Source organism: Crocodylus siamensis, chromosome 5 (assembly GCF_052110815.1).
Source record: "Crocodylus siamensis isolate JL-2025a chromosome 5, ASM5211081v1, whole genome shotgun sequence".
Classification (NCBI taxonomy): domain Eukaryota; kingdom Metazoa; phylum Chordata; order Crocodylia; family Crocodylidae; genus Crocodylus; species Crocodylus siamensis.
The window spans coordinates 42,298,572-42,323,372 of record NC_143399.1 but is presented as its reverse complement, the minus strand read 5'-3'; the positions used below and the strand labels follow the sequence as shown (position 1 = coordinate 42,323,372).

The 24,801-nt window shown below is 44.5% G+C and overlaps 1 protein-coding gene across 3 annotated transcripts in view; it reads left to right on the top strand.

Moving 5' to 3' along the window:
* The first annotated feature begins 906 nt into the window (after positions 1–906).
* Positions 907–24,801, top strand: part of PACS2 (phosphofurin acidic cluster sorting protein 2) — a 136,411-nt gene continuing 112,516 nt past the window's right edge. For all 3 annotated transcript variants that reach the window (XM_090046821.1, XM_090046818.1, XM_090046819.1), the window contains exon 1: positions 907–1,149. In XM_090046821.1, the coding sequence (XP_089902947.1) occupies positions 1,025–1,149 (125 nt within the window). In that variant the 5' untranslated portion in view covers positions 907–1,024. The remainder of the gene's footprint in view (positions 1,150–24,801) is intronic.

Here is a 24,801-nt window from a genome sequence, read left to right as displayed (position 1 = left end):
AGGGAATGTCTGTACTGTTACAAACTAGTTCAACCTGGGCAGGTTAGAATATCCTGCAAAGATTTCATCAATTCAGGCTCTGGCGTTTTGAATGTTTGTTCCACACCATAGGCCCATGCTTCAATTGGGCCACTCGGAGTGTCTGTGAGGAAGGGGAACTCGGTGCAGCTGAAATGATTTTTTTTTCTTTATCAATTTTGGGGCAGGCAAGACTGTTGAGGCCAAATGGTTAACAAGCAACAATCTGAAAATGTCCAGGCCCAGCAGGTGAGGGAGGAGCAGAGGCAGGTGCCTTGGACAGATGCACGAGCCTCTTCTGGGCCACCTTTTTGTCACAGCCTGGCCCCTTCCCAGCATCACCAGGTCTTAAATATGAATTTATACTGGAAGCTCAAAATTAACTTATTTGTAGAAAATCTATTGCACACTGAAAAATATGCAAATAAGTCGCCTTCTTTGCTTTCCACTGCTCAGAGTAACTCCCAGCAAGGGAGGGAGGGAGAACTGGGTCATCATCACAGATGGAGCACTGACTTCGCTGGAGCCAGCAGCGCTGAGACAGTGCTGCCAGGCCGGAGACGGGACGGAGACTCCCCGGGAGCGACCCGGGTTTGCCGGCTGCCGTCTCCTCTAAACATGCACGGTACTTTGAGCAGTCTTACAACTATTGCTCGGACAAGGGTTGAAATGCCCGTACAAATACCATAATTACCGCACACCCGGCAACACTCCCCCCGCCGCAGCACCTGCCCCAACTCCGTGACCCGCTGTTCCTCTAAACCCCACCCCCACCCCGCCTCCCCCTAGCTCTGCCCTTACTTCAGGCCCCTCCCCCTCGATTGGCCCCGCCCCTGGTGGAACCCCGCCCCCCGCCCAGGCTCGTCCCTCCCCGTGCAAGCCCCGCCCCTGGCCGCCATGTGACGCTGCCGGCTCGGCGCGGCGCAGCGCTGTGCTGGTGGCGGCGGGCGGGGGCCGCGCTGCCCTCCGGTGCCGGCTCCGCGGCGGGACGCAGGCGGCCGCGGCCATGGCGGCGGAGCGGGGTCGCCTCAGCTTTCCCGGCGGCGGCGCCGGGGCCCTGAGCCGCCCCGTGCCCATGAATCTCTTCGCCACCTGGGAGATAGACGGCTCCAGCCCCAGCTGCGTCCCGCGGTGAGTTCCGGCTGCACGCCCGGGGCCGCTCGCGAGCGGCAGGGCCGGGCCTGGCAGCGCCCCGGGACGTGCCGCAGTCGCAGCGGCGGGGGTCGCGCGCGGCCCCGCGGCTGCGGCTCAGCCAGGGCAGGGCTGGGCCGCACGTGGGGCGGGGGGAGGTGGCGGGCGGCGAGCCGAGGAATTCCTCGCGTGCCTCAGGCAGGGACCCAGGACGTGCTGGACGTGGAGGGGTCTCTTTGGGTCACGGGTGCGGTGGAAACCTGCCCTCAGCCATGTCCAGCCAGTGCGCCAGGTCCCAGGAGCTTCCTTTCCGCCCTGCCCATCGTCTCTCGCCTCTCGCAACAAACTTGAGTCGTCTGCCCAGGGTGCTGTCCCCAGCAGGCTGCTGCCGCACCGCGGGGTGCCTCGAGGTCCTCTCGCGGGTGCCAGGGGGTACCATGCTGTGCTTGTGTCCCTCCCTGGGTGCACGCAGCCTCCGGGAGATGAGTTTTCTCATGGGAATTCGTGGGGTTAAAATATTCTGCCCTGCTGCGGGCTTGCTGAGCCTGCCGAGAGGGAAGAATTGCTCTTATTTTTCTCAGTCGAAAGCAAAGCAAGAGAAGAGCTGATGTTTTCCGAGGCGGGCCCTTGAGCTGGCCTGCCTGGGAGGGGTGGCTCCGGAGTCTAAAAAGGTTGAGAGCCACTGGTTTAGGGGTTAAGTGCATAAATCCCTTTAGGAGCATAGGACCTTTTTCACCCCACCGCGTAGCTTGTAAGGTAAGCAGCATAATCATAGAGTACCCTTAACTGGTGATGCTGACTAGGAGCCATCCATATGGAGGTTTCTGAAGTAGACTTGAACCAACTGCCCCCTACCATTTTCAAGGGTGCTATTAGAAGTCAAAGGCGCCCTGAAAAACAGGGCAACCATCCTTCATGAGATGCAAAAAGCTCAGGCTGTTCTTGTAGCTCATGAGTATTGTTCACACTGAGTTGGGGTAAATGCATGCTTGTGGGAATGCAAAACCTTTTCTTCAGTCCTGAGGCTAGGCATGTAAGTAATGTACTCTATAGTGCATGTGTTCACCTGTTGTGATGCCTGTATGTGTCCATGTGTGCCCGTGTTTAAAAGTGTAGTAGGATGGGGCATCAGGACAGTATAAGCTGTGGGAGGTTATGAGTTTGTGAGATGGGGTGATGGAGAGAAAGGGGTGTGAGGGAGTTTAGCTGGGTAGTAGGACACCTTGCTGTCTCACTGCTGTCATTGACTGCTTGGGCTTTGGTCCAAGCTGAGGGTCTCTTTCACTTTTTTCTAACCCCTACAGGCTTCTGCTTGGGGTTTTCATGATCATAAGATGCCAAAGCATCAAAGCAAATTTTGTGTAGTAATAATAGTCAGTACTTCAGTTTAGAACAAGGATGTCATAAGGGAGGAGGAGAGCATGGAAGACTGTGAAAGTTGGCAGTATTGGGAACCTGAGTCCCTCTGGCCTGCTTTACTTCCCAGGCTCTCATCAGTGTCCATATGCTCCCAACCCAGTAGTTGCAGTGTGTGCGAGTGGGAGAACTGTTGTGGCTCTGGATGCTGCTGTGGCATTCCCTGGCAACACTGATCCTGTCTTTTACTCTCTGTATATCCCCTTCCTGAAATAAGCCTGTCCCACCAGTTGGGAGATGATATGTCAGCATCTTGTCTCTCTTGTGTGCGTATGCATTGCAGCAGGTGTCCAGGCTCTTTAGGGTGAAAATCTGTTTTCACTAATTTTTTTTCTCTCTTGATCAAAAGAAAAAATGTTCTCATTTTGATATTTCTATGGTTGGTACCTGATCAGAGTCAAGTAGACTTAACATGCCTGAGCAAGATGTCTTTGTGAAGAAGAAGGAAACCCTTTTTCTTCCTGTTCTTGTAAAATTCCCCCCCATCCTCCTCCCTCCCAACTACGACAGAACAGACTGAGAATAGAAGTGTAACATTGCTGGGTCTTCGAAGTGCCACTATTTTACAATTGGGAGGAAACAAACAGCAAAATTAAGGTAGGCATGAAGTCATGCAGATCTCTACTAAGCATATCTGTATTTTAGCAAAGCTCTGGAAAACTGTAGCTTTTGTGACCTCAAAATAATATGATACTTGGGCATAGCTGTTCACTGGTGGTTTTTCTGGCTGTTTGCATATGTGGATCACAACTATGTTGGTCCAGTGTGAAGAGCTAAATTGTCCAAAGTAAAGCTACTGTAATATTGGGAACAGAAAGGCTGTGGCAGAAGACAAAAATGGTAGGTCTCACAGTTATAAAGACTGTACCTCTAATTCTGCTTGCAGTCTGCAGGCTTCACAAGGATTTCCATACATAGGAGAAATAGCCTGGAATATTTACATAGACACCTGTTCTCTAGTCATGTTCTATATGGATGCTCTTATGTCATGCTAAGAGTACCTTTTTTAGTGTAATCAGTAACAATGTGGATTATGCTAATTTGCAAGAAAGCACTCGGTGCAGAATCACTATGCTCCTTAAAATTCTCACCTTTGCTAATTGTAATGTAGCTTTGAAGAATAGCTAAGCTTCAAACTTTTAGAAAAAGTGTCCCTGCAAATATCAGCTCTATTTTATTGCTGTAGTTGATGTTTGTTATTCTCTGATAACTCACCCTTGTAGAAAAGTCTCCAGTCAAACAAAAGCCATAATAAAAACATGAGGAATCAACTATATCGCATTCCAATTACCAGAAATATAAGTGTGGTTATTTCAACAATGACTACAGTTTTTTATTTATTTATGTTTAATAAAATGGAAACCAGTGGTTGCCAAGTATTTTCCCATTTTCTGTAACATTTTATGCTGATACTTGCAAATATGAAAACTAGCTCATTACACATTTGCAAACAAGCAGTTTTATGTATATGACCATAAACTGCAATGTCCTGCTTCAAGCTATAATGGGAATACCACAAAGCTCTCAGAACTTGGGAGCTGTAGGTGCTGTTTTGGTGTGGAAGTGTTTCTGGGAAGTGGGTTGGTTCTGGAGAGGTGCAGATTAGCAGTGCTTAGGGGTTGTTGAAAGTGAATAGAAGAAGCTGGAAGCCAGTGGGAAAAATCTGGATTTTTTTTGGTGGGGTATGAATTTGGGGGAAGATGGGCTTTGAGGGTGGCTGGATGTTGCTTTGTGAGTCTGAGTTGTCTGTGGGCTGGCAGCAGCTGAGACCCTGTCAAGTGTTTGCTTGCTGGAAAAGGGTATCTAGGCATGATGCTGTGGGTTCCCCTCACCTTTTGCTGGCACCATTTGCCTGCTTGTCATGCCACTTCCATTCTTGGGTCCAACAGTGTGAGCAGTGGTGTGATTGCTCAGTTACCCACTCCCATGGTATGACAGGGGCCTCTAGTGATTAGGCTGAACTGCACATGCTGGGTCTCCCTAAAGCCCAGCTGACCACAGACTGTTCAGTCTAGGAAGTGCAATAGTTCTCCTGCATGTCAGGGCCGGATACCTGGCAGGTTTGCAAAATGCTGTAGATTAACAAAACGTTGAGTAGGCACAAAGAAAATTAAGGTTGGAAATTGCTGAAGTTAAGTCTTCTACTGAGGTAAGTCTGGCCATACAGCATGTGTAAATAATGATTGTAAGCCAAATGGCAGCAATACACACATTTAGTCTGCTTCAGTGAATTTGGGCAAACAGCTTCTAATGACTCTTCATTTGTGCTTTTCCTGACTCTTACCTCTGCCTCAGTCTAATGTCTATTATGTTTAGACCTATACAAAAGAGCAGAAGGCATCTTAATATTTGTAAAAGGGTTCATTTAAAACAACTGCCTGAAGCCTGTGTTGAACTTATCCCTTTTCATATCCCATATGCTCCTTCTAGGGGTTCAGGTATAAATTTGGAACCTGTTATAGTCAGCTTGGAGAGTGGTATTTGAAACAGTGCTCTGTGCATGTTGAAAAGCAAACTCGTTTTCGTCATATGACTGTTTAATACGCGGAAGCAAGGTAGGGAGGAAAACAGGATTGGCATGTGGTCAGCTATTGTGGAATCACCTTATTTTCCTCAAGGCTGTTTTCCATTGCTTGTATATTCTCTTTGGATTTCTGTTGACTTTTTAAGAGTCTTTGCAGCAGAGATGTGTGAATTCAGCAGAAAGTCAGAGGATGGGTGGTATATAAGGAAGGTTCTTGATCTGGGAGGGAGCACTTCCTTCCCTTTTTAAAAAGTTAGCATAGCATGATAAATCTCTCCAGGCACTTGTTTCCATTTCAGAAACATTCCTACCCTAGTGGCATGAAACCTGGATGGGTGGGGTGGGAGCAGTGATTGGGTCGCAAATTGCCTGCAGATTTTTAACATACACGCATGGGGGAATGCGATGTATTTTGGTATGCTCCCGTGGACAAGAGCTCACCAGTAAAGGAAATGAATGACAACTGGCTCATTCAGTGAATGGCATTGCATAGCCAATGTGAAGCTTCATCTTGTGGGCAGACTTATACTTTGAGAGTTGACTGAGTGGCATGCTTTGCACCTTATCTAGTTGATAGGTCCTTATCAGGCATTGTGGTGGATTCATAGTTTCTAGGGTTGGAAGGGACCTGAGCAGATCATCTAGTCCAACCCCCTGCCAGGGCAGGAAAGAGTACTGGGGTCAAACGACCCCGGCAAGGTGTTCATCTAACCTCCAAGGTGTTCATCTGACCCCCAGGGTAGGGGCCAGCACTACTTCTCTTGGAAGTTGGTTCCAGATCCTAGGCACCTTGACCGTGAAGTAGCGCCTCCTAATATCTAGCCTAAATCTACCCTCTACCAGCTTGTGACTGTTATTCCTGGTCACTCCTGGCAGTGCTCGGGGGAACAGGGGCTCCCTCAGTGCCTGCTGGTCCCCTCTGACTAGTTTGTAACAGGCCACTAGATCCCCCCTCAGCCTTCTGTTGTGGAAGCTGAACAGGTTCAGGTCTTGTAGCCTCTCCTCATAAGGCCTGCCCTGCTGCCCCCAATCATGCGAGTGGCCCTCCTCTGGACCCTCTCCATGTTGTCCACATCCCTCTTGAAGTGCAGTGCCCAGAACTGGACGCAGTACTCCAGCTGTGGCCTGATCAGTGCCGCATAGAGGGGGAAGATCACCTCCTTGGACCTGCTCGAGATGCATCTGTGGATGCATGTCAATGTATGGTTGGCCTTCCTGACTGCTTCCCCACACTGCCGGCCCATGTTCATCTTGGAGTCAGTGATGACTCCCAAGATCCTTTTCTGCCTGTGTACTGACAAGAAGGGAGTTCCCGAGCCTGTAGGTATGGAGCCGGTTGTTTCTCCCCAGGTGCATCACTTTGCACTTGTCAGTGTTGAATCCCATCCTGTTCTCATCCGCCCACCCTTGTAACCTGTCTAGGTCCGATTGTAGCCTGTTGCTCCCTTCTAGAGTGCCCGGTTCTCCCCACATCTTAGTGTCATCAGCAGATTTGAACAGGGTGCTTTTTACCCCCTCGTCCAAGTCACTGATGAAGATGTTGAACAGAGCGGGCCTGAGGACCGAGCCCTGGGGGACCCCACTGCCCACATCCCTACAGGCTGAAAATGACCCATCCACCACCACTCTCTGGGTGCAGCCCTCCAGCCAGTTGGTGACCCAATTGACTGTGTGGGTGTCGACACCACAGTCCCCCAGTTTCTTAGTGAGAACAGGGTGAGAGACAGTGTCGAAGGCCTTCCGAAAGTCCAGGAAGACTATGTCCACTGCTACCCCTGCATCTAAGGATTTGGTGATCTGATCATAGAAGGCCACCAGGTTGGGCTGACAGGACCTGCCACTGATGAACCTGTGTTGGTTGCCCCTAAGCATGAAATCCCCTGCTGGCTCCTCATGGATGTGTGCCAGCATAATTTTCTCGAACAGCTTGCCTAGGATCGAAGTAAGACTAACTGACCTATAGTTTCCTGGGTCCTCCTTCTTCCCCTTTTTGAAGATGGGAACCACGTTGGCCCTTTTCCAGTCGTCTGGCACCACACCAGAGCACCACAAGTGCTCCTAAAGCCATGCCAGGGGTCCTGCCATGACCTCAGCCAATTCCTTTAGTACTGTAGGGTGGAGATCGTCCAGACTGGATTATTTAAATTATTCCTCTTCAGGGGGAGAGAAGGGAGCATCTTCCTTTTGGTTTTGATTTGCTATAAGTCCAGCCAATTTCTGTGGACTATTTGAAAATGTAAGTCTATATAGATGACTTTTTTAAAAAGAGATGACGTACAGCATGTAGAAAAACAGTGATGGAGTCATACCACCCTTCAGTTAACTCTTAGTGTCTTAATGTTTGGCTATTTTTGCATTAGGTGGAAGGGAGCATGCCGTGTGCAGGGAGAGTGTGTTACAATTTTTTGCTAGTCTTTGATGTTTTTATGTGCCCGTTCTTTTATTGATGTCAACTGCTTCTTAAGTACTTTGTGGTCGGTTGTTACTGTATGTATAAAAGTACTTCTCTGGCACTAGCAAACATAATACTTTAGTCATACAGGACAGGCTGTTTGATATCATTGTATCAAAACCATATGCTACAACTATGGCCAAACTCTGTAGACTTTTTGGATTTTAGCACTCTGTTAGATCTCTGTCTTCCCAAACATCTGTCAGTACCAGGCACTGTTTTCTTTTTGATGTGCAAGAGGTCTTTCGATTTCCTGCCGCTGCCCACCCCCATCTCCCCAAAGCACTGAGCATCTGTAATTCCCATAGGCTTAAATTGAAGTTGAGTACTCAGCATCTCTCAAAATTAGAATCCTTTGTTTTCATCTTCCCAATCACGTGACTGAAACTACTGTTTTGACCAAGTCTAACCAATAAATTGCAGAAGAGGGAAGGCATATCTGTTTCTTTCCTATTGTTCTCATTTTTCTGCAATGAGCTATCCGGTAGAAGGATGTGTTATGACTTTTATGACCAATTCCTAGCAAAGCATTTTTTTTAAATATCAGGAGAAAAGACCAAAGCAAGGATTTTGTGGATTGTGTGTGCATGTTAAATTATGGTGACCTGGATGCTAGATCTGGAGCTGGGGTGAAGGTTCTTAGCTTACAATTGGGAATGTCCCTTAACTATTTTTTACTCAGTTTCCATAGGGCCTTCAATCTGAACATTGAAAACTGTTTGTTTTGAAAACTCTCTTGAAGCTCAAGAGTGAGCGAGCTATGCTAATACAGGAGAACATGGTACTATTCAATTTTGAGAAAACAGTGGGAGGGTTAGGGGAGTGATTAAGAAGGTGGTCATTAGAAGCTGTCTTTTAAGTGGTCAGTAAGATGAGAAATGCAGCATATTTAATGCTTTCTTCTGTAATGAGATTTGCATTAGGTTATTGATTAATTTCTAGGGTGGTTGAAAGCACTTGTTTTGGTCTCCTGACTTGTAACATGTATTTACAAAGGTGTACTGCTTTATTGAGCAAGCATGATTTGTGTACAACTAGGAGAAAGCAGGAAAATGTAGTGAGTAGAGCTCAAAAGAAAAGTGTTAAAAATGTGTATTTATCTATTTGTCTCTGTAGTGCCCTAGCACTTCAAATGTTAACTTGCCTTTTGTAGTATACCTTTTGGGTAGGGGAAGTACCAAGCAGAGTAGGCTTCTAACTAGAATAAGAGATTGTCTACATGGGGAGGATACTATGATGTAAGTAGGATATGGATTTGCAGTGTACTATCTGCTCTGCACTTTGAAGGTGGAATGAGCTGCCTTTTGCCTATTACATGTAAGCATATCCGCACAGGGAGTTAGTGTGCTGCAAAGTAAAACTAGGGGCTAAATTTGCAGCATCTTCCTTGTGCAGACAAGCCCTAGGATTGCCAATTAAATATGCTTGCTTGAGTGACAGTGTGACTCTAAATTAACATTTTTGCACACAAATGGTGCAAATCCCTCCTGTGTTGAGGAAAGAATTGTGAATTTTGCTTCATTCAGAAAAGATACGACCTCAACCTGGAACTACCACAGTATGTGAGATCAGCTCTAGCGGGGGTCAGAAAACTATGGCCTGCAGACTGGTTATGGCTTAGGAATCTGGGACACTGGCAGCAATTTCATGATGGGGAAAGTGATTGCAGTTTGGCAGTAGTGACTGGATTGCAAGCAGCCATCCTCCTTCCAGGTGAGCTTCATTTTTTTTTTCAACCTGCCAGTCCAAAAAGTTTTTTGAACATCTGTTCTAAACCATTGTAGGTAAGAAAAGCCAAATAGGAACTTTTCCCAACTTGGATTATCTCTAGTCTGTAGGTTTTGAAATACAAGGAAAGCCACAAAAGCTTCTACAAGAGATGAGTTGGATAAGAAGATGATATGTAAATCAAAGCAATTAAAGCAGTGGCTTAAAACAGCAAGAAGGAGACCTTTAAATAAACAAACTTGTGCTTTTTTATTTTCCTAAAAGGTGTACTAATTAAATTATGTTGGTTTGGGACTAAATATAGCTTTTACATTGCATCTAGTACTCTGCTTATCAGGGGTGTATTTATGCACACTCGGGCAATTATCACAACATTCAGTTTAGATGCTCAATATTTATTTTATGTTGGAACATCATGAATGATGTATTTTTTTTATATGGATCATTTAACTATTGCAATGTCAAAGAGGCATTTCTGTATAAAGTGGAATTCAATTAAGTTCACAAAATGGCACTCAAATAATGGCTAAATAAAAGTACTTTAAGCATTCTAGATGGACAGTTTTTATCAAGACACATTCTGCATTTAAAATTCCTGTCCTAGAGGAAATACTATTCATAATTAGTGAATGTATTACTTCCTGTTGCCATGTCCTTCAGGCTTTCAGAACCAGTCAGCCTCACTTCTATCCTGGGGTAGGTCTTTGAAAAAATTATCAAGGGCCACATTTGTGAGAGCCCTGCGGGGAAGTGATGTTGAGGGGTAACCAGCATGGGTTTGTGCCAGGCCGATCCTGCCTGACTAACCTGGTCTCTTTCTATGACCAGGTAACAAAGAGCTTATATGGGAAGGAGGAAGCCGATGTCATCTTCTTGGACTTCCGGAAGGCCTTCGACACAGTGTCCTACCCAATTCTGGTGGGCAAGCTGAGGGACTGCGGCATTGATGAATGCACGGTCACTTGGGTGGCAAACTGGCTCCAGGGGTGCACCCAGAGGGTGGTGGTGGATGGGTCGATGTTGACCTGGGAGGGCGTGGGCATTGGAGTCCCCCAGGGCTCAGTCCTAGGGCCGGTGCTGTTCAGCATCTTCATTAGTGACCTAGACGAGGGGATGGAGTTGCCAATGCGACGAAGCAATAGGCAGAGCCAGCCGTACCCTGTCATGCATCAATAGGGGCATCACCAACGGGTCCAGAGAGTTCTTGCTCCCCCTCTATGCAGTGCTGGTCAGGCCACAGCTGGAGTACTGTGTCCGGTTCTGGGCGCCGCACTTCAAGAAGGACGTGGAGAACCGGGAGAGGGTCCAGAGGAGGCCATTCATAAGGTTGAGGGCCTCCGTGGCCAGCCCTATGAGGAGAGGCTGAGGGACCTGAATCTCTTCAGTCTCCACAAGAGGAGACTGAGGGGGGGATCTTGTGGCTGCCTACAGCCTTATCAGGGGCCAGCAGCAGGGACTCGGGGAAGGTCTGTTCACCAGGGCCCCCCTTGGAGTCACCAGGAACAATGACCACAAGCTGAGGGAGGATAGGTTTAGGTTGGGTATTACGAAGAACTGCTTCACGGTAAGGGTGGCCAGAGCCTGGAATAGGCTTCCCAGAGAGGTGGTGCTCTCACCTTCCCTGGAGATCTTCAAGAGGAGACTGGATAGGCACCTGGCTGGGGTCTTATGACCCCTGGCACCCCCAGTGCTCCTTCCCGCCCATGGCAGGGGGTCGGACTAGATGATCTGTCTAGGTTCCTTCCAACTCATTGATTCTATGATTCAATAGATTGCATCCCCTCTTCCTCATTTTTGCAGAAGAGAGCTGCTGTAGCCTTCTGGTTGGTGTTTTAGTACCTGAACAAACAGCAGTTTCAGACTTCTGCTAGTGCAGTGATAAGGCTTGCTTTAAAACTGGCATTACCACTGGAGTCATTGAGAGTTTCACCTTAAGTCATGAAGCTTATTATAGTCGGTGTGGCCTGGTAATTTTTAGATGTCCACATTATGCATGTATTATGGTCTTTGGCAGTTAGAGATCTGGCTCATTTTGAATTCAAAATAGTATCAGGAAAATGGGACTCAACAAATGTGTGTTTTGCCCCTCTGCTGCCTGCCATTTAGCTCTTTTGAGTGTTTCTTCAGGATCTCTCAATGTTATTGCCAGATTTCACTAACATCAGCAGTAGAGCAGCTATGAAAACAGATATTAGTATGTTCAATATATCTTGATTTTATTACTTGATTGTGAGCTACATTTAGTTTCTATAGTTCATCTTTTGTCACCATTTTCTTTTCTGGATTTTGCTAAATAGCACAAAACAATCAGCTATTCATTTCAGTTGCTTTGTTTTGGGAAGGAATTAATTATGATCTTCCTTTACTCTGTTCAGTCTTTTCTGAAGAGCAGTTTTTGTGGGAGTATTCTAAAACTTCAGCACTTAATACTTAAGTATTCATGTTTTGAGGTAAAAGATGCCTCAGTTGAACACTGCACCAGTGTTAAGTTTCAGGTTTACTCTTCCCGTCCTTGTTTCCTTAATTTACCACATTGTATTTTTTTATTTAAAAGATTGTAAAGTTAGGTCTTCTGATAGCTGATCATAATTACGAAGTTTAAGCACCACAACAAATGCATAAGATGATTAGACTAAAGATTGGTGTGCTGACTACACTGAGCAGAGCATATAAAATAAAGTTGGAGAAACAGGTGCAAGAGTCTTGGATCGCAGAGTCAGTGCTGTGATAAGGGAAGGCATGTTGAACTCATGCCTGATGGCGCAAGGTACAGCAGCCTAGGTCTGTACTGGGAGCTTGGGGACAACAACATATTACCAGTACCTAGTTCTGGAACTGGGAATGAGGAAGAGCTTCCCATTCAGGTGAACAGACCAGTTGACCTCTGTCACCTGTTCATATGAGCCACTTGCCCTACGCTAGCTTTGAAGTAGTTTTATAAGTGTTGGAGGCTCTCCTCTTCCTTGTTGCCTCCAGCCATTTTGTTTTTGAACCTCTCAGTGAGATCTCCCCCAGTCAAGCTCTTGTTTACCCTTAACTCTGCTCCCTTGAGTTAACAGACGTTAGGGCCAAAGCAAATGCAATTCATCCTTAGCCATCTGTAATTGTCTGTGCCATGTCAAAACAGTTCTGTGCTATCACTTCTTTTATGCACCCCCACTCACTTTGGTGGGGGTAGCTGTTTTCACTCGAGGATTAGTAGAGAGTTTTGGCAATTTGCACCACAGCTACATGACATGGAATTGCATAAAAGACAGCAATTCCATGTAGAGGGGCTTGACTAGAAGATCACACTGGCTTCCGTTGCGTATATTCTTAAATTTTACAGCTAAGCACATGACACTTGAGGTTTCTGGGCTGCTGAAACATCTGCCTATGCAAGTATGTCAAGAAGATAAGGAAGGAATGTGGGAATGTGTTGCTCTGCTTTAATACCTGCTTGCATTTTCTTGGGGCATATGAGCTCATCTGTACTTTTTCACACAGAACCGTACCTTGGCTTTGCTTCCTGTGCTGCACTGTTGCTTTTGGGAGTTGTGACTCTGGTATGCCCCTCAGTGCATTGCAAGGCTTCATTAGGGTTAAATGAAAGTATGTAATGTCTTGTGTCCTTCAACATCCTTTAGTTTGTCTGGAAGGGCCAAGTATAGGCTGAGTTTGGTTAGCTAGTGTTTGCTCTGTCTGGAGAAAACTATCCTATTCTACTGTCTTTCTAGGGAAGACTATACGAAAAAGTTTTCTTTTGCCCTTCACATGCGTAGGAAAAGTACTGTCCTAAGATCTCTGACAGGGATGCAGGGGGCATCCGTGAAAGGAAGCAGAACTAAGCAGAGAGACTGATTTGGGAGACATGAATAGTCTTTACTGGCTTTCAATGGTATAAATTTATCCAGCTTCAGTGTTCTGGAACTTTTTTGTAATACCAGGTTAGTGCATGGGAAATTTAAAGTACTACTGTGGGTGGCTGTCAATTAATGGAATACCTTTGTTGGTCCATCATGTCTTCTCCAAAGTCCCCACTCTAATTTTCCTAAATGAAAAGGACCATCCCATGTCCTTCAGTGTTTCTGAAGTGGGTCTAGAGAAGCCCTAATCTATATGGCGTGCTTCCCTTTGGAAAAGGGCAAATGCAACAGGCTAGAAGCTGGGAAGCCATATGTTCAAATCTCCTTTCCTTCAACTGACATGTGGCTATTTTCTATGCCCTTTGTCACTCTTGGGGCAAGGAGAAGCTGGTGGTTTTGGTCCATGTGGGTGCCAACAGAATAGGAAGTATAGGAGAGAGGTCCTGGAACCTAAATTTGGACTGCTAAACAGGAGGCTAAAGTCCTGGACCTCCACAGTAGCTTTATCTGAAATACTTCCTGTTCCACACTGAGGGCCAGAGATTGGTAAAGCTCCAGCATTTCAGTGCATGGATGGAGATTATTGTGCAGGGAGGAGAGGTTTAGGTTTATCAGGAACTGGGGAACCTTTGGGGACAGGAGGAATTTGTACAGAAAAGACAGGCACCCTTTGAACCAGAACAGAAGCAGACTACTGGAACTAAAAATGTAAAAATGTTCTAGAGCAGTCTTTAAACAAAATTAAGTGGCGGGGGGAAAAGCTGATGGGTGCAGAAGAGCATGTAAGTTGAGTTGCAGCCCGAAAGGTGGGGTGTGGGAGGGATATCATTCAGGTTCATAAAATCATAGAGAACTAGGGCTGGAAGGCACTTCCATAGATCATCTAGTCCAACCCCCTGCAGGATCATCTTTATTCAAACCATCCTGTACAAATCCATTGCCTAACCTTTTAGCAAAATCAACTGTCTAATTTATTAGCAAAAATTCTATATTTTCTTGGAGACAGTAGGGTAGTAAGAAGTATAACTGTAGATAATAGTACAGATAAGTCAGAACATCTGAAGTTCCAAACAAATGGTGTGAACAGTAACAGGCAGCTCACAGGCAGTTGAACAAGGATAAAATGTAAAGAATGGCCAGAAACCTAAAAAATACGATGGGTGAATTAGAATGCCTAGTATTAAATTGTGACTTTGAACTACTAGGTATCTCAGAGACTTGATGGAAGGACAGTAATCAATGGGATACTGTTCTAACAGATTATAAACTATATAAGAATGACAGCATAAGGCATTCAGGTAGAGTGGCACTGTATGTTGAGGATAGTATAGCTAGTAACAGCACAAAAATCTTACAGGAAAGAGAAACTACCATAGAATTCCTGTGGGTAGAAATTCTGTACTTGATTAAAAAGAATATAGTACTATTGTACTACTGACCACCTGCTCAGGAAAGTGGAGGTGATTATATGAGATGCCTGGAGAGATTAGAGAAGCTACTAAAATGGGACAAGAAATAATAATGGGAGACTTCAACTATCCCCACATAGACTGGATAAGCACATCAGGGCAAAATGTGGGAATAAAATTTTTGGATGCGATAAATGTCTGTTCTAGAGCAACTCGTCTTGGAACCCACAGCAGGAGAAGCAATTCTGGACTTAATCCTGAATAATGCATAGGACGTGGTTCAAGAGATACAGTGGTGAGCTACCCTCTAATAGCAAACATAATATAATTGCATTTAACACTCTAGCAGGAGAGAGTAAGCTAAAAATGCTCCATTATGCTGATATACAACTTTAGGAAGGGAAGTTAGAAATGTAAGGGAATAGTAAAAAATGCAAAAAAGCCTGAAGGCAGCTTGGAAGCCTAAAAAAAACAAACAAACATATTAGAGGGACAGGAAAAGTGTGTATGACAAATCAAAAAGGGTACAAAGCAGACCAGTAAAAAACCCCTGTATGGCACAGTTAAGGAGCCCATTCAGGGCAAAAAGGCATTCGTAAAAAAAATGGAAGGCATGCCCAAATGAGGAAAACAGGAAAGTTGACAAACTCTGACAGGTAAAGTGTAAAAGTGAAATAAAGGGGGCCAAAAAAAATTGAGCATTGTCTAGCAAAAGATGCTTAAGTTAATAATGAAAAAAAATTAAAATTACCTCAGGAAGAAGAAGCAAGCTAGAGAATCAGTGGGGCTATTAGATAACCAAGGTGTAAAAGGTGCATTGGGGTATAAGTTCATAGCAGAGCAACTAAACAAATTATTTGTATTGGTGTTTACCACAGAAGATATTGGGGAAATTCCCATGCCAGATCAATCCTTTCTAGTAGATGGGTCTGAAGAGTTGGACCACATTGAAGTGACGACAAAGGAAGTTTTAGAACAGATCGGCATACTGAGTGCTAGTCACCGATGGCACTTGTGTGAGATTTCTGAAGGTGCTCAAAGGTGAATTTGCAAAACTGCTGGCAGTAGTAGGTCACCTGTTGTTACAAGTGTCCTCTGTGCCAGGGCCCTGGTGGGTTGCCTCTGTTACATCTGTAACATAACGCCAGTCTTCAAAAAACAAAACAAACTAACCAACAAAAAATGTTCTCAAAATGATCCTGATAACTGTAGAGCCAGTGAGTTTTGCTTCCATCCCTGACTAGTTGGTAAAATTTATAATAAAGAATAAAATCAACAGTGACCTGGACAAATATGATCTGTAGGGGATGAGTCAACATGGTTTTTGTGTGGGAAAATTCTGCCTTGCCCATCTTCTGAAGTTCTTTGAAGGTGGAAAGCATATGAGTGAGGGGGATCCAGCTGACATAGTATATTTGGACTCTCAAAAAGCTTTTGACATGATCCCTCACCAAAGGGCTTTTTTTTTTTTTTTTTTTTTGTGGTGTTTTTGTTGTTGTTGTTTTTTTAAATGCATTGCTATGGAATTGGTAGGATGGTTCTTTTGTGGACTGATAGCTGGTTAAAAGATGAGAAGCAAAGGGCTAAATACAGTCATCCACCCTGGCCATCTTCCAAAAACATCTTGGCGCCCATCTTGCTGGGATCATTCAGTGCCAGCTAGTGAAAAGTAATGCGGTGGGGGGATATCAACTATATATACTCATTGCCAGGTTCAGAAGTAGCTGTTATGGGTGGAAAGAGACCTTGGAGTCATTGTAGATAGTTCTCTAAAAGTGTCAGCGCAATGCTCAGCAGTGACCAGAAAGACAGTAAAATGTGGGACATCATGAAGAGAGGGACTTGGAAACAAACCAGAGAACAACATGGTATTGCAACAAATCCATGATGCATATCCCTGAATACTGTGTAAATTTCTGGTCCCCCCCCCATCTTGAAGATCTAGTAAAATGAAAAAGGTACAAAGAAAAGCAATTGAAATGATCAGGGGCGTGGAGCACTCTCTTTACAAGAAGAGACTGAAAAGCCTAAGAGTCTTCAGTTTGGAAAGGAGTAGCCTGAAAGGGTGGTGGTGTGGGGGTGGGGATATGACAGAGGTATGTAAAATCGTGAAAGGTGTTGTGAACCAAGTGGACAAGAAACTGTTGTTCACCAAGTCCCAGAATACTGGAGCGGAGAGGCAGCTCCTGAAATGAGAAGGTGATGGGCTTAAAACCAACAAGACAGTGTACTTTTTTGAAGCATCATGTGGTTAACTTCTGAAAGTAATTGGCACAGGAGGCAGTGGAGGGGCAGATAACATAGCCAGGTTGAAAAAGGAATTGGATAAATTTATGGGTGAAAAGTGTATTAACGGCTTTTGAACAGAATGGTTGGAGATATTTCCTCTGTTCTCTCTAAACCTATAGTGATGGATGCCAGGGAGAGTATTAAATAGGGGGTAGGTCACTCAAGTGATGCCCAATTCAATGTTCTCCCTCTGCCACTGTCAGAGACAGGAGACTGGGCTAGATGGTCTGGATCAGTATGGCATTCTTATGTTTTAAGGCCTTTCATCAATCTTTATTAAGAGGCAGACAAATAGTAGAAATGAGGAAGTGGAGGCACCAGTCTCTGTGGGAGATCTAAGACTTCTCTCCTGACCTATGTTATCCTAGAGCCTGCATGCTCTATTAGCATTTCACAAATTAAGGCCAGAAGGATTCTCATTTGGCCAGCTCCCTGACATCGGCCAGCGTTTCAGTTGGTTATTTCTTGCATCCATCCTGGTAACTTGTGGTTGATGTTTAAAGCATTTAGAAAGGTATCTGGTCTTGACCTTAAAGTCTTACTTGGCACGTATGTGATCCTGTTCTGCCTTGATAACTACTTTTCAGGGACTTTAAAGCACAAGATGGGTAGGTCCCCCTCCCACTTACTGCTTTTTCACCTAAGTCTTAAGGCAAAGATGATGGTGTGTTACAGAAGTAGGTGATATACATTTTGGGGGGCAGGGGATGGAAGCAAGTTCCAGGGACTTGGGTAGTATGAATTAAGACCACATTTAGGTGCTTACTAGGCGGAATGGGATCTGACCCTAAGTATATTGTACATTGTAGTGACTGCTGCAGCTGTACCTTTTGTAGCCCATACCCTGGTTAGCTTGGGAGCCATTAACAGTGCAGCAGTCATTGCACAGAGCTCTGGATCAGCTAATAGTCCAAGCGTTTGCCTTCTCCTCAGTGGTTTTGAATTCTGTGCTGCGAGCAGTACCCGAAGTAGCTAGTCTAACGGTCTGGTATGTGTGAATGAGTGCTGTCACAGATATACCCCAAGTAATGTATGTAAGAGATTCAGTAGATTCTTCATCAGCTCAAGTGTTAGAGATGCATGTCCTGGGTTCAGTCCCTGTTAATCCTTTCACAAAAATGTGTTCATGAATATGCCCAGCAGGGCTGAGGAGAAACTGAATGTTGCATTTGAAAGGCTAACTGAATTTAGCATATCTTTTGCTTGTAGCCTTGTTTCTCTTGGCATAGCTATTTTTGTATGTACCATATCAGTGGGATCCTCCTTATGATGATGTTTGGGAAGATGCGATGCCTTAAGGTGTTGCTAATGTACTACAGAGTTATTCAGGCATTTGAAACTAGTCCAGCTTAGTAGCTGTTGGTCCCTATGCGATGTTTGTGTTTTCCATTTCTTGGCAGACTCGAAGGGAAATAAATGCACAGAAACTGAATTTTCCCTGTTACCCTTATCAACAACTTCTTCCACTGGGTTTAAGGCATGAGTGGGGAGCTACTTCCTCTGTATGTAGACCAGCTATTTCATCATTAGAGCTGTCCTTTCTCTAGTGCTAAATGCTGGGGTAACTGAAGTTAATGGTTATATTAAATTAGTTTAATAAACTAATTGCATAATATATTTATCAAAAAGCAACAGGTGCCTCCGATTTCTCCCCAAAAAGTGATGGCTCAACTCCTACAAAATGCAGTGATGTTTTTTAATAAGCCTTAGTCTGTATCTTCTGCACCAGTCTCATTTTGACCTTGCACAGGAAGGCAGCCTGTTTGCATCATATCTTGGCAGGTCTTTCTAATTCCTTCAGGCCAAGTTCTGCCACTCTTATGACTGACCTTTTTGAGAGGGTGTTTCCTGTGGAATTCATGGCCATCTGCCATCCTACCCTGCATTGCCAGGTTCTCAATTATCATCAGTCTTTTCCTTGCTTCAATAAAAATTCCAGGATTGAGGTACTCCTCCAGGCTTCTGGTGTGTTTCTGTAGCAATATTACATTTCTGTAGGAAAGCTAGGCTCAGAGGGGAGAATCTGAGGGAATATTTGAAGCGGTTGGGAGGAGAGCAGGCTTTTGGTAGCAGTCACTTTCTAGTTCACTTTTCCACATGTGCCCCTCCCTACAAACCACCACAAATGTTGATTATCCAATCTTTGCTGTATTTTTTTTCTGACCTCAAATATGGTGTTCACATTGCCATTGTCGTGTGGCTGATGGATGCTCTTTCTCAAGCAGGGTTGGGGGGATTTGTCATCCAAATGGATCTTAATGGAGATAAGAAACTGAAATCTAATTGACTATGATAACATAAGGCTCTTCTCATAGAGGGATTAATTGCATTACAGTAATGTATGTTAATGTGGAGACACTTGGGGCTCATCACTGGCTTCACCAGGAAAAAGCAGAACCTTACTAATTGTTAGGTTGTTTAAAGCTGTGTAATCACCTAGAGAGCTGACTGATAGCCACTAATGGCAGAAACTCTTTAAGAACTACTGGTCTTACTTTTTGCAGTTGCCTGTTGGTCTTGGGAAGAGCAGGCCCATTACTGTGAACATTTTTAGCCCTTTTGAGGATGCAAATCTGCTTTGTGGATCCAAACATTTGCATTCACAAAGTGTGACTAACTACTGTATTTTCCTTGCTGCTGTTTGTCTGTTAGAGGTAGAGAGTCAGGATATCCTTTCCTCTTCTTTACCCATTTCAGCCTCTCTTCAAGTATAGAAACAGATTTTTATAGGGGCCCATTGAATGTCTTAGGTGTTTGGCATGGCTTTGGTCTGTGAGGTGGCCAGCGGGCTTACTTTTATTCCTCCTTCTGATCTAGTTGTTTCCAGTCTGGCTTTAAAAGCTGAATGTTTTTTGCCGAACAAAGATGCCTGTTTCAGAGCAGCAGTTCTAGTGCATGACATGCCTTTGTGCCATGCATCTGACTAGGACACAATAACACATGTCTCTCCAAGCCCTCTGAGAAAAGGCTGCACAAAGACTTTGCTTAGTCTGTTCCTTCTTGATGCATCAGCAATGAAGCTGATCTGAGCCAAACCAAGAATCACTTAAATCAACTAACTTGGTGCAGATGCTAAGAATAAATCAGACATTATATTTTGATTATTTTGGTCCTCTAAAGTTAACAGTTATGTTAGTTTGAAAAGTGCTCAAAAATCCATATGCTTGCTTATATTAACTCTAAAATTGCTGGACCTAGGCTTTGCAGTCACTGGGAGTAAAATGAGAGGTGATGTTAATTTAGGCTCTTCTGTGAGATTGTGCTGTGGCAGATCTCTGTTGTGCAAATGTGTCTTCTTGTGCAGATGGCACTCACTCCTTGGCCTCTATAGCTGTTTGCCAAGTGTGCACTTACATTTGTGTACCACCTAGAACTTAGGGTAGATTTAAATCTCTTCCCCTGCACTGTTGGCCCTCAGCTCTTCCTTCTTGCAGCCAGAATGATTCTGGAATTTGGTTATCTTCTGGCATTGGAATGGGTCCATCTGGGGATTTTTTGGTCTATTCCCAAGCCAGTCATGGCTCATTCAACAAGCAGTGTGCTAGTTAATAGTCTACCTGGTTTCTTTTAACTGTATTGATATCTTCAGATGTGAGCTTATGTGGAAAGTATACTCTTTTTGCCACTCATTAAGGACTGCTAACTAGGAATGGTTTGCTGTTTCCAATCCCAGGTAGAGCCCAATCCTTCTATCTGAGAAGTTCCACGGGAGCTTTGACAGATGGTGAAGACTTCAGATCAATAAGTGCTTTAAATGATATATTAGTCCCCATGGTTTTGTTTCATACTTTTTCAATCACCCTTGGCTTTGGGCTTTAAGCTTTTGGGGTAAGATTAGCATTTGAGTTCATCAGGAAAAAAGGTCTGACACTTGCTTGTATCAGAGGCATCGGTTCCTCCTTTACCTTGAGAGGGGTTTGAATCCAGCATGGTTTTCAACTTGCTCCATTTGGAAAAGAAAACATTTGAGTATATTACCCAAGATGTCGGCTGGCTTTTCTAAATCCAGCAAAGTCACTCTTGCCAGAGGACTAAACTAATTATAAACTTCATCTCCTAATTATTTTTAAACTTCATTTCATAATTGCACACACTTTTTTATAGGTCTAATGGGATCACTGGGTCCTGGAGTTTCTGTCTGAGGTCATGCCAATACCCAAGCTCCTTTCCAATCCTCTCAAGGAGTGCTGACAGTAACTCATCATGGGGGTAGTGTCCAGTCTATGGAATGAAGGCTGATTACCCAAGCTTTCAAACTTGGGTACCACCTAATTTCATTGTTTTAGTGGTTCACTATACTGTACATCAGTGATAAACTCAAATGAGCTGACATGTTATATTCCCTGCCAGCAGCCAGGGAATGGGCTATAGCTAAGGGGTGGGTCGCTCAGCCCATAAGGCAGGGGTGGGCAATTATTTGGGCTGGAGGGCTGCTTAAGGATAGTGGCACCCATCGCAGGGATGTGCAGGGAGTGGATCTCAGCTCTGCCTCAGGCCCCAGCCCTGCACTGTCACTGCCCCATGATCCCAGCCCCACCCGCCCATCCTGTTCCTGGATGGCGCTCCCTGTCTGCCCATGGCCCTATCCCATCTACCCAGCTGAGTGTGTCCTAACTGAGGGGGGTCTTGTGCCGATTTCCATGGAGACTCCATCTGCCCGCTCTGTCCGGTGCACTCAGTAGTGAGTGTGGGGTGGACGCATCTGACGATGGCAGCCAGAGTGTGAGGGTGAGTAAATCACTGCCATGCCACCTGGCCCCTATGCATTACAATTCAAAGCCATGTGGCAATAGAGCAGGCTGCATTTCATGCCAGGTGGCACCACCGTGCCTGGGGGTGGTGAGACCAGACCAGCCTCACACACACCATGGCCTGGGCTACAACCCCCCAGCATCTGGGCCAGGTGGGGCCGAGGGACATGTTTCAGGGCAGATAGAATCACTTGGAGGGCTGGATCTAGCCTTCAGACCATATTCTGCCCACCCCTGACATAAGGCTTCTCAGAGGCTGGACAGCTCACTTCCTGGATCCAGGCTGCAGGGCTACCTGGGGGGAGGAGGAACGGCAGTGGGGTGTGTGTGCACCTTGGAGAGGGATTTCTCAGATCTCCTGGAGGATGGGGCTATGCTAATTCTATGCAAGAGGCTGGGAGGAGGGCTGATGGGGATTCTGGGTGAACTGTTTGGGGCCCCGTTTGGTGATGTTTGCCAGATACTTAAGGCTGGTGAAGAAGCAGGAATCATTGGAAATAGGAAAGAAAGATGCAGCTCAGCTGTGGGAGTGAAGAGGCAGTTGAAACGTATGCATAGGCTTGGCAGGATTTGATTTTTATTGGTAAACTTTGATAAATGTCGACTTTACTTCACACTCAGACCAACAAAAAAATACTTCCATCATTAATAATCAAAAAGAGAGGGGAAGAGCAGAAGGGATTTGCAGGCCAGAGTATAGAGGGCTGCTCTCTTTAAAGAGTAAAACAGTGGGTAGGCTAATGACTCATCAATTAAGCAATTAGCTGCTCCTTCACAGGTGCCAGGATGCATGATGGAAGGAGATAACAGGCTACTTAAACCCCTACCCTCTCAAAAGCTGATAAAATCATGCATATATTAATTGTAAGAACATGGCTGCTGAATTATTTTACAACAGTGTAACAGTAAACACTACTGTGCGTGGTGTAAGTTTTTGGTATGCTTCATACTGTTAAGCTACACCTATTGCATAAAGTTTTACCTGCAACCTTCATGGCACGCAGCATGATATCAGTATGTCTGAGGATTTTTGTGCACTGTAAGACTTTCAGTATATCTAAGATAAAAATGAGATGATCCTATCAAAGAGAAAGCACAAAAACTCATGTTATGCCCCAGGGGGAAGGCCCAGGTAGACTCAGGTGCTGTGTGCAGACGAGTGGAAAGAAAAGGAAGCTCTGCCTTTAACAAGATGCATAGAACTCAGTTAATTTCTAACCCACTTAATTTGCAGCAGGTTGCCAAATTAAGGACTAGCCACTCAGCTGTTTTTCCTTCACTTCTGTCAGCCTGAGCTGTCCCATGCAGCTGATTGGATAAGCTGTACCCTTTAAAGTAAAAAGCTGCAAAAAAACAGCTGGATCACTTCAGCAGTCCTGTTTGCAATGGCTCCATCTACTGCCAGACAATTCAAAAACCCTTGTCTACATGGGGGGGGGGAAGGTGGGAGGGGAAAATCTAATCCATCAAGGAATCCAGGTTCTACAGTATTAGTAGCATGAAACATGCTACCTGAAAGGAAACCTGAGAATCAGTAGAAAACCAAGCCTTCCCCTTCCAAGTAGTGCAGGCAGCATGACAGGATTGAAAAATTTGTAGTGATTTTCTTGAAACGGAACATCTTTGTTGTTCCCTTTTAGGGTGAAAAATTGTTGCCAATTAGCTAAAAGGTAGAACAAGCCACAGACGATGGTTGTTGAAACAGATAAAGGAAATCTTGAACAGGCTCTGAGCCACAAATCAAAATAAAGATGTGCTCTGAAAGGGAACTGGAGAAAGAACAGGACAGAAATATCAGAGGTAATGATGAGTGTTCCTATAAATGATGACCTTTACAGAAACTGTATCATAATATGTTTGGTCAAATTTTTCCATTCATTCCCACTCTAAATACAAGAGCCTGGGAAGAAACAGGTTAAAAACGTGGCAGCCTCTTTGGTTTAATGCATTTCATCCAAGTATTTAAAAACTCTAGTAAGCCAGACATTTTTATTCTATTATTCCAAGGAAAGTACAACATTAATCTATAAAGCCAGATGGCATAACAGTTAATTCGCATGCATCTTCACCTATTATGTACACAGGTCCTTGTTTCATCAGGATACTTGGTTTTGTCAAAGTCACTGGCTAAACCTTTTACAGTAAGCACCATTTCTAGAGATAGCTTAAATTTTCAAAGCTCAGCAGACATGCTTATATGCCTGAACATGCAGTTACCATGTGGAATGTTTTAGAAAAAAAATACTGAAGCCAAACTGTCTATAGTTACTACTACAGCTTTACAAGCAACTCCCACAGTGCTCTGAAAATAATCTCCACTAGAAGTTCCCATCAACCTGTGGTTATAGATTGACTAAGTAGCAATTTAAGACATGTAATGTTTGTGCAAACAATCAAATCCCATTTTTTCAGAAATACTGAGTGTCAGTTTAACTTCCTCCCAGAAAGCCCAAGTACATCAATGAAGTGAATTCGGCATTAAAACATTTGTTTTTTTTTCCCTACTTAAATCTTAGATAGATAGCTGGTGATACCTAAGGACAGTAGTAGAGTCTTCTATCCCTGCTTTATAATCTGCAGTATTTCTAGAGACTTTACCTACATTTATAAAAACAAAGCCCTCTACTTGAATCCTGCTAGGGAGCTGAACCAAGCATGTTATGGATGCCAGTACAGGTCTGAGGATTTGTCCTTCCTAACACTTGCACTTAGCTTCCCAAGTGTAATGTTTGTTATTGAGCCAGAACTTGACTACCTGTTCGCCCAGAAAAACTGATGTACAGCTCCCTTGGAGTTGTCTACACCCAGATTGAGGAATGGACCCCTCTGCTGTTCTCAGGGAGCATTCAGTTTTAATGTCCATGCTGGCTTCTTTATGGAGAGTTAAATGAGATTCTATTGTGTCATTTCTTTTAACTCCTAAATCCGTGTACTTAATTTATATTCCTTTCGAAATCATTTCCTTGTTCCAGAAGAATAATTAAGAATGCATTCACATGGATAGGACTGAGCTGGCAACCACTCTAAACTGTGAGTGCAGGGAAAACGGAAGCAGAGGCCAGACCGTGACTAACAGGAGGGTAGCAGTTTATTATGAAGAGGATTCAGTTCTTTCTTCATAGTTTTGAAGGCATATCTACTCTGTTAGATTTCTAGACTGGCTTCATGCCAGGATTCTCCTTGGAGGCTATAGAAGCACTGCTGGCAAAAAACAATCAGCTTAGTTTATAGAATAAAG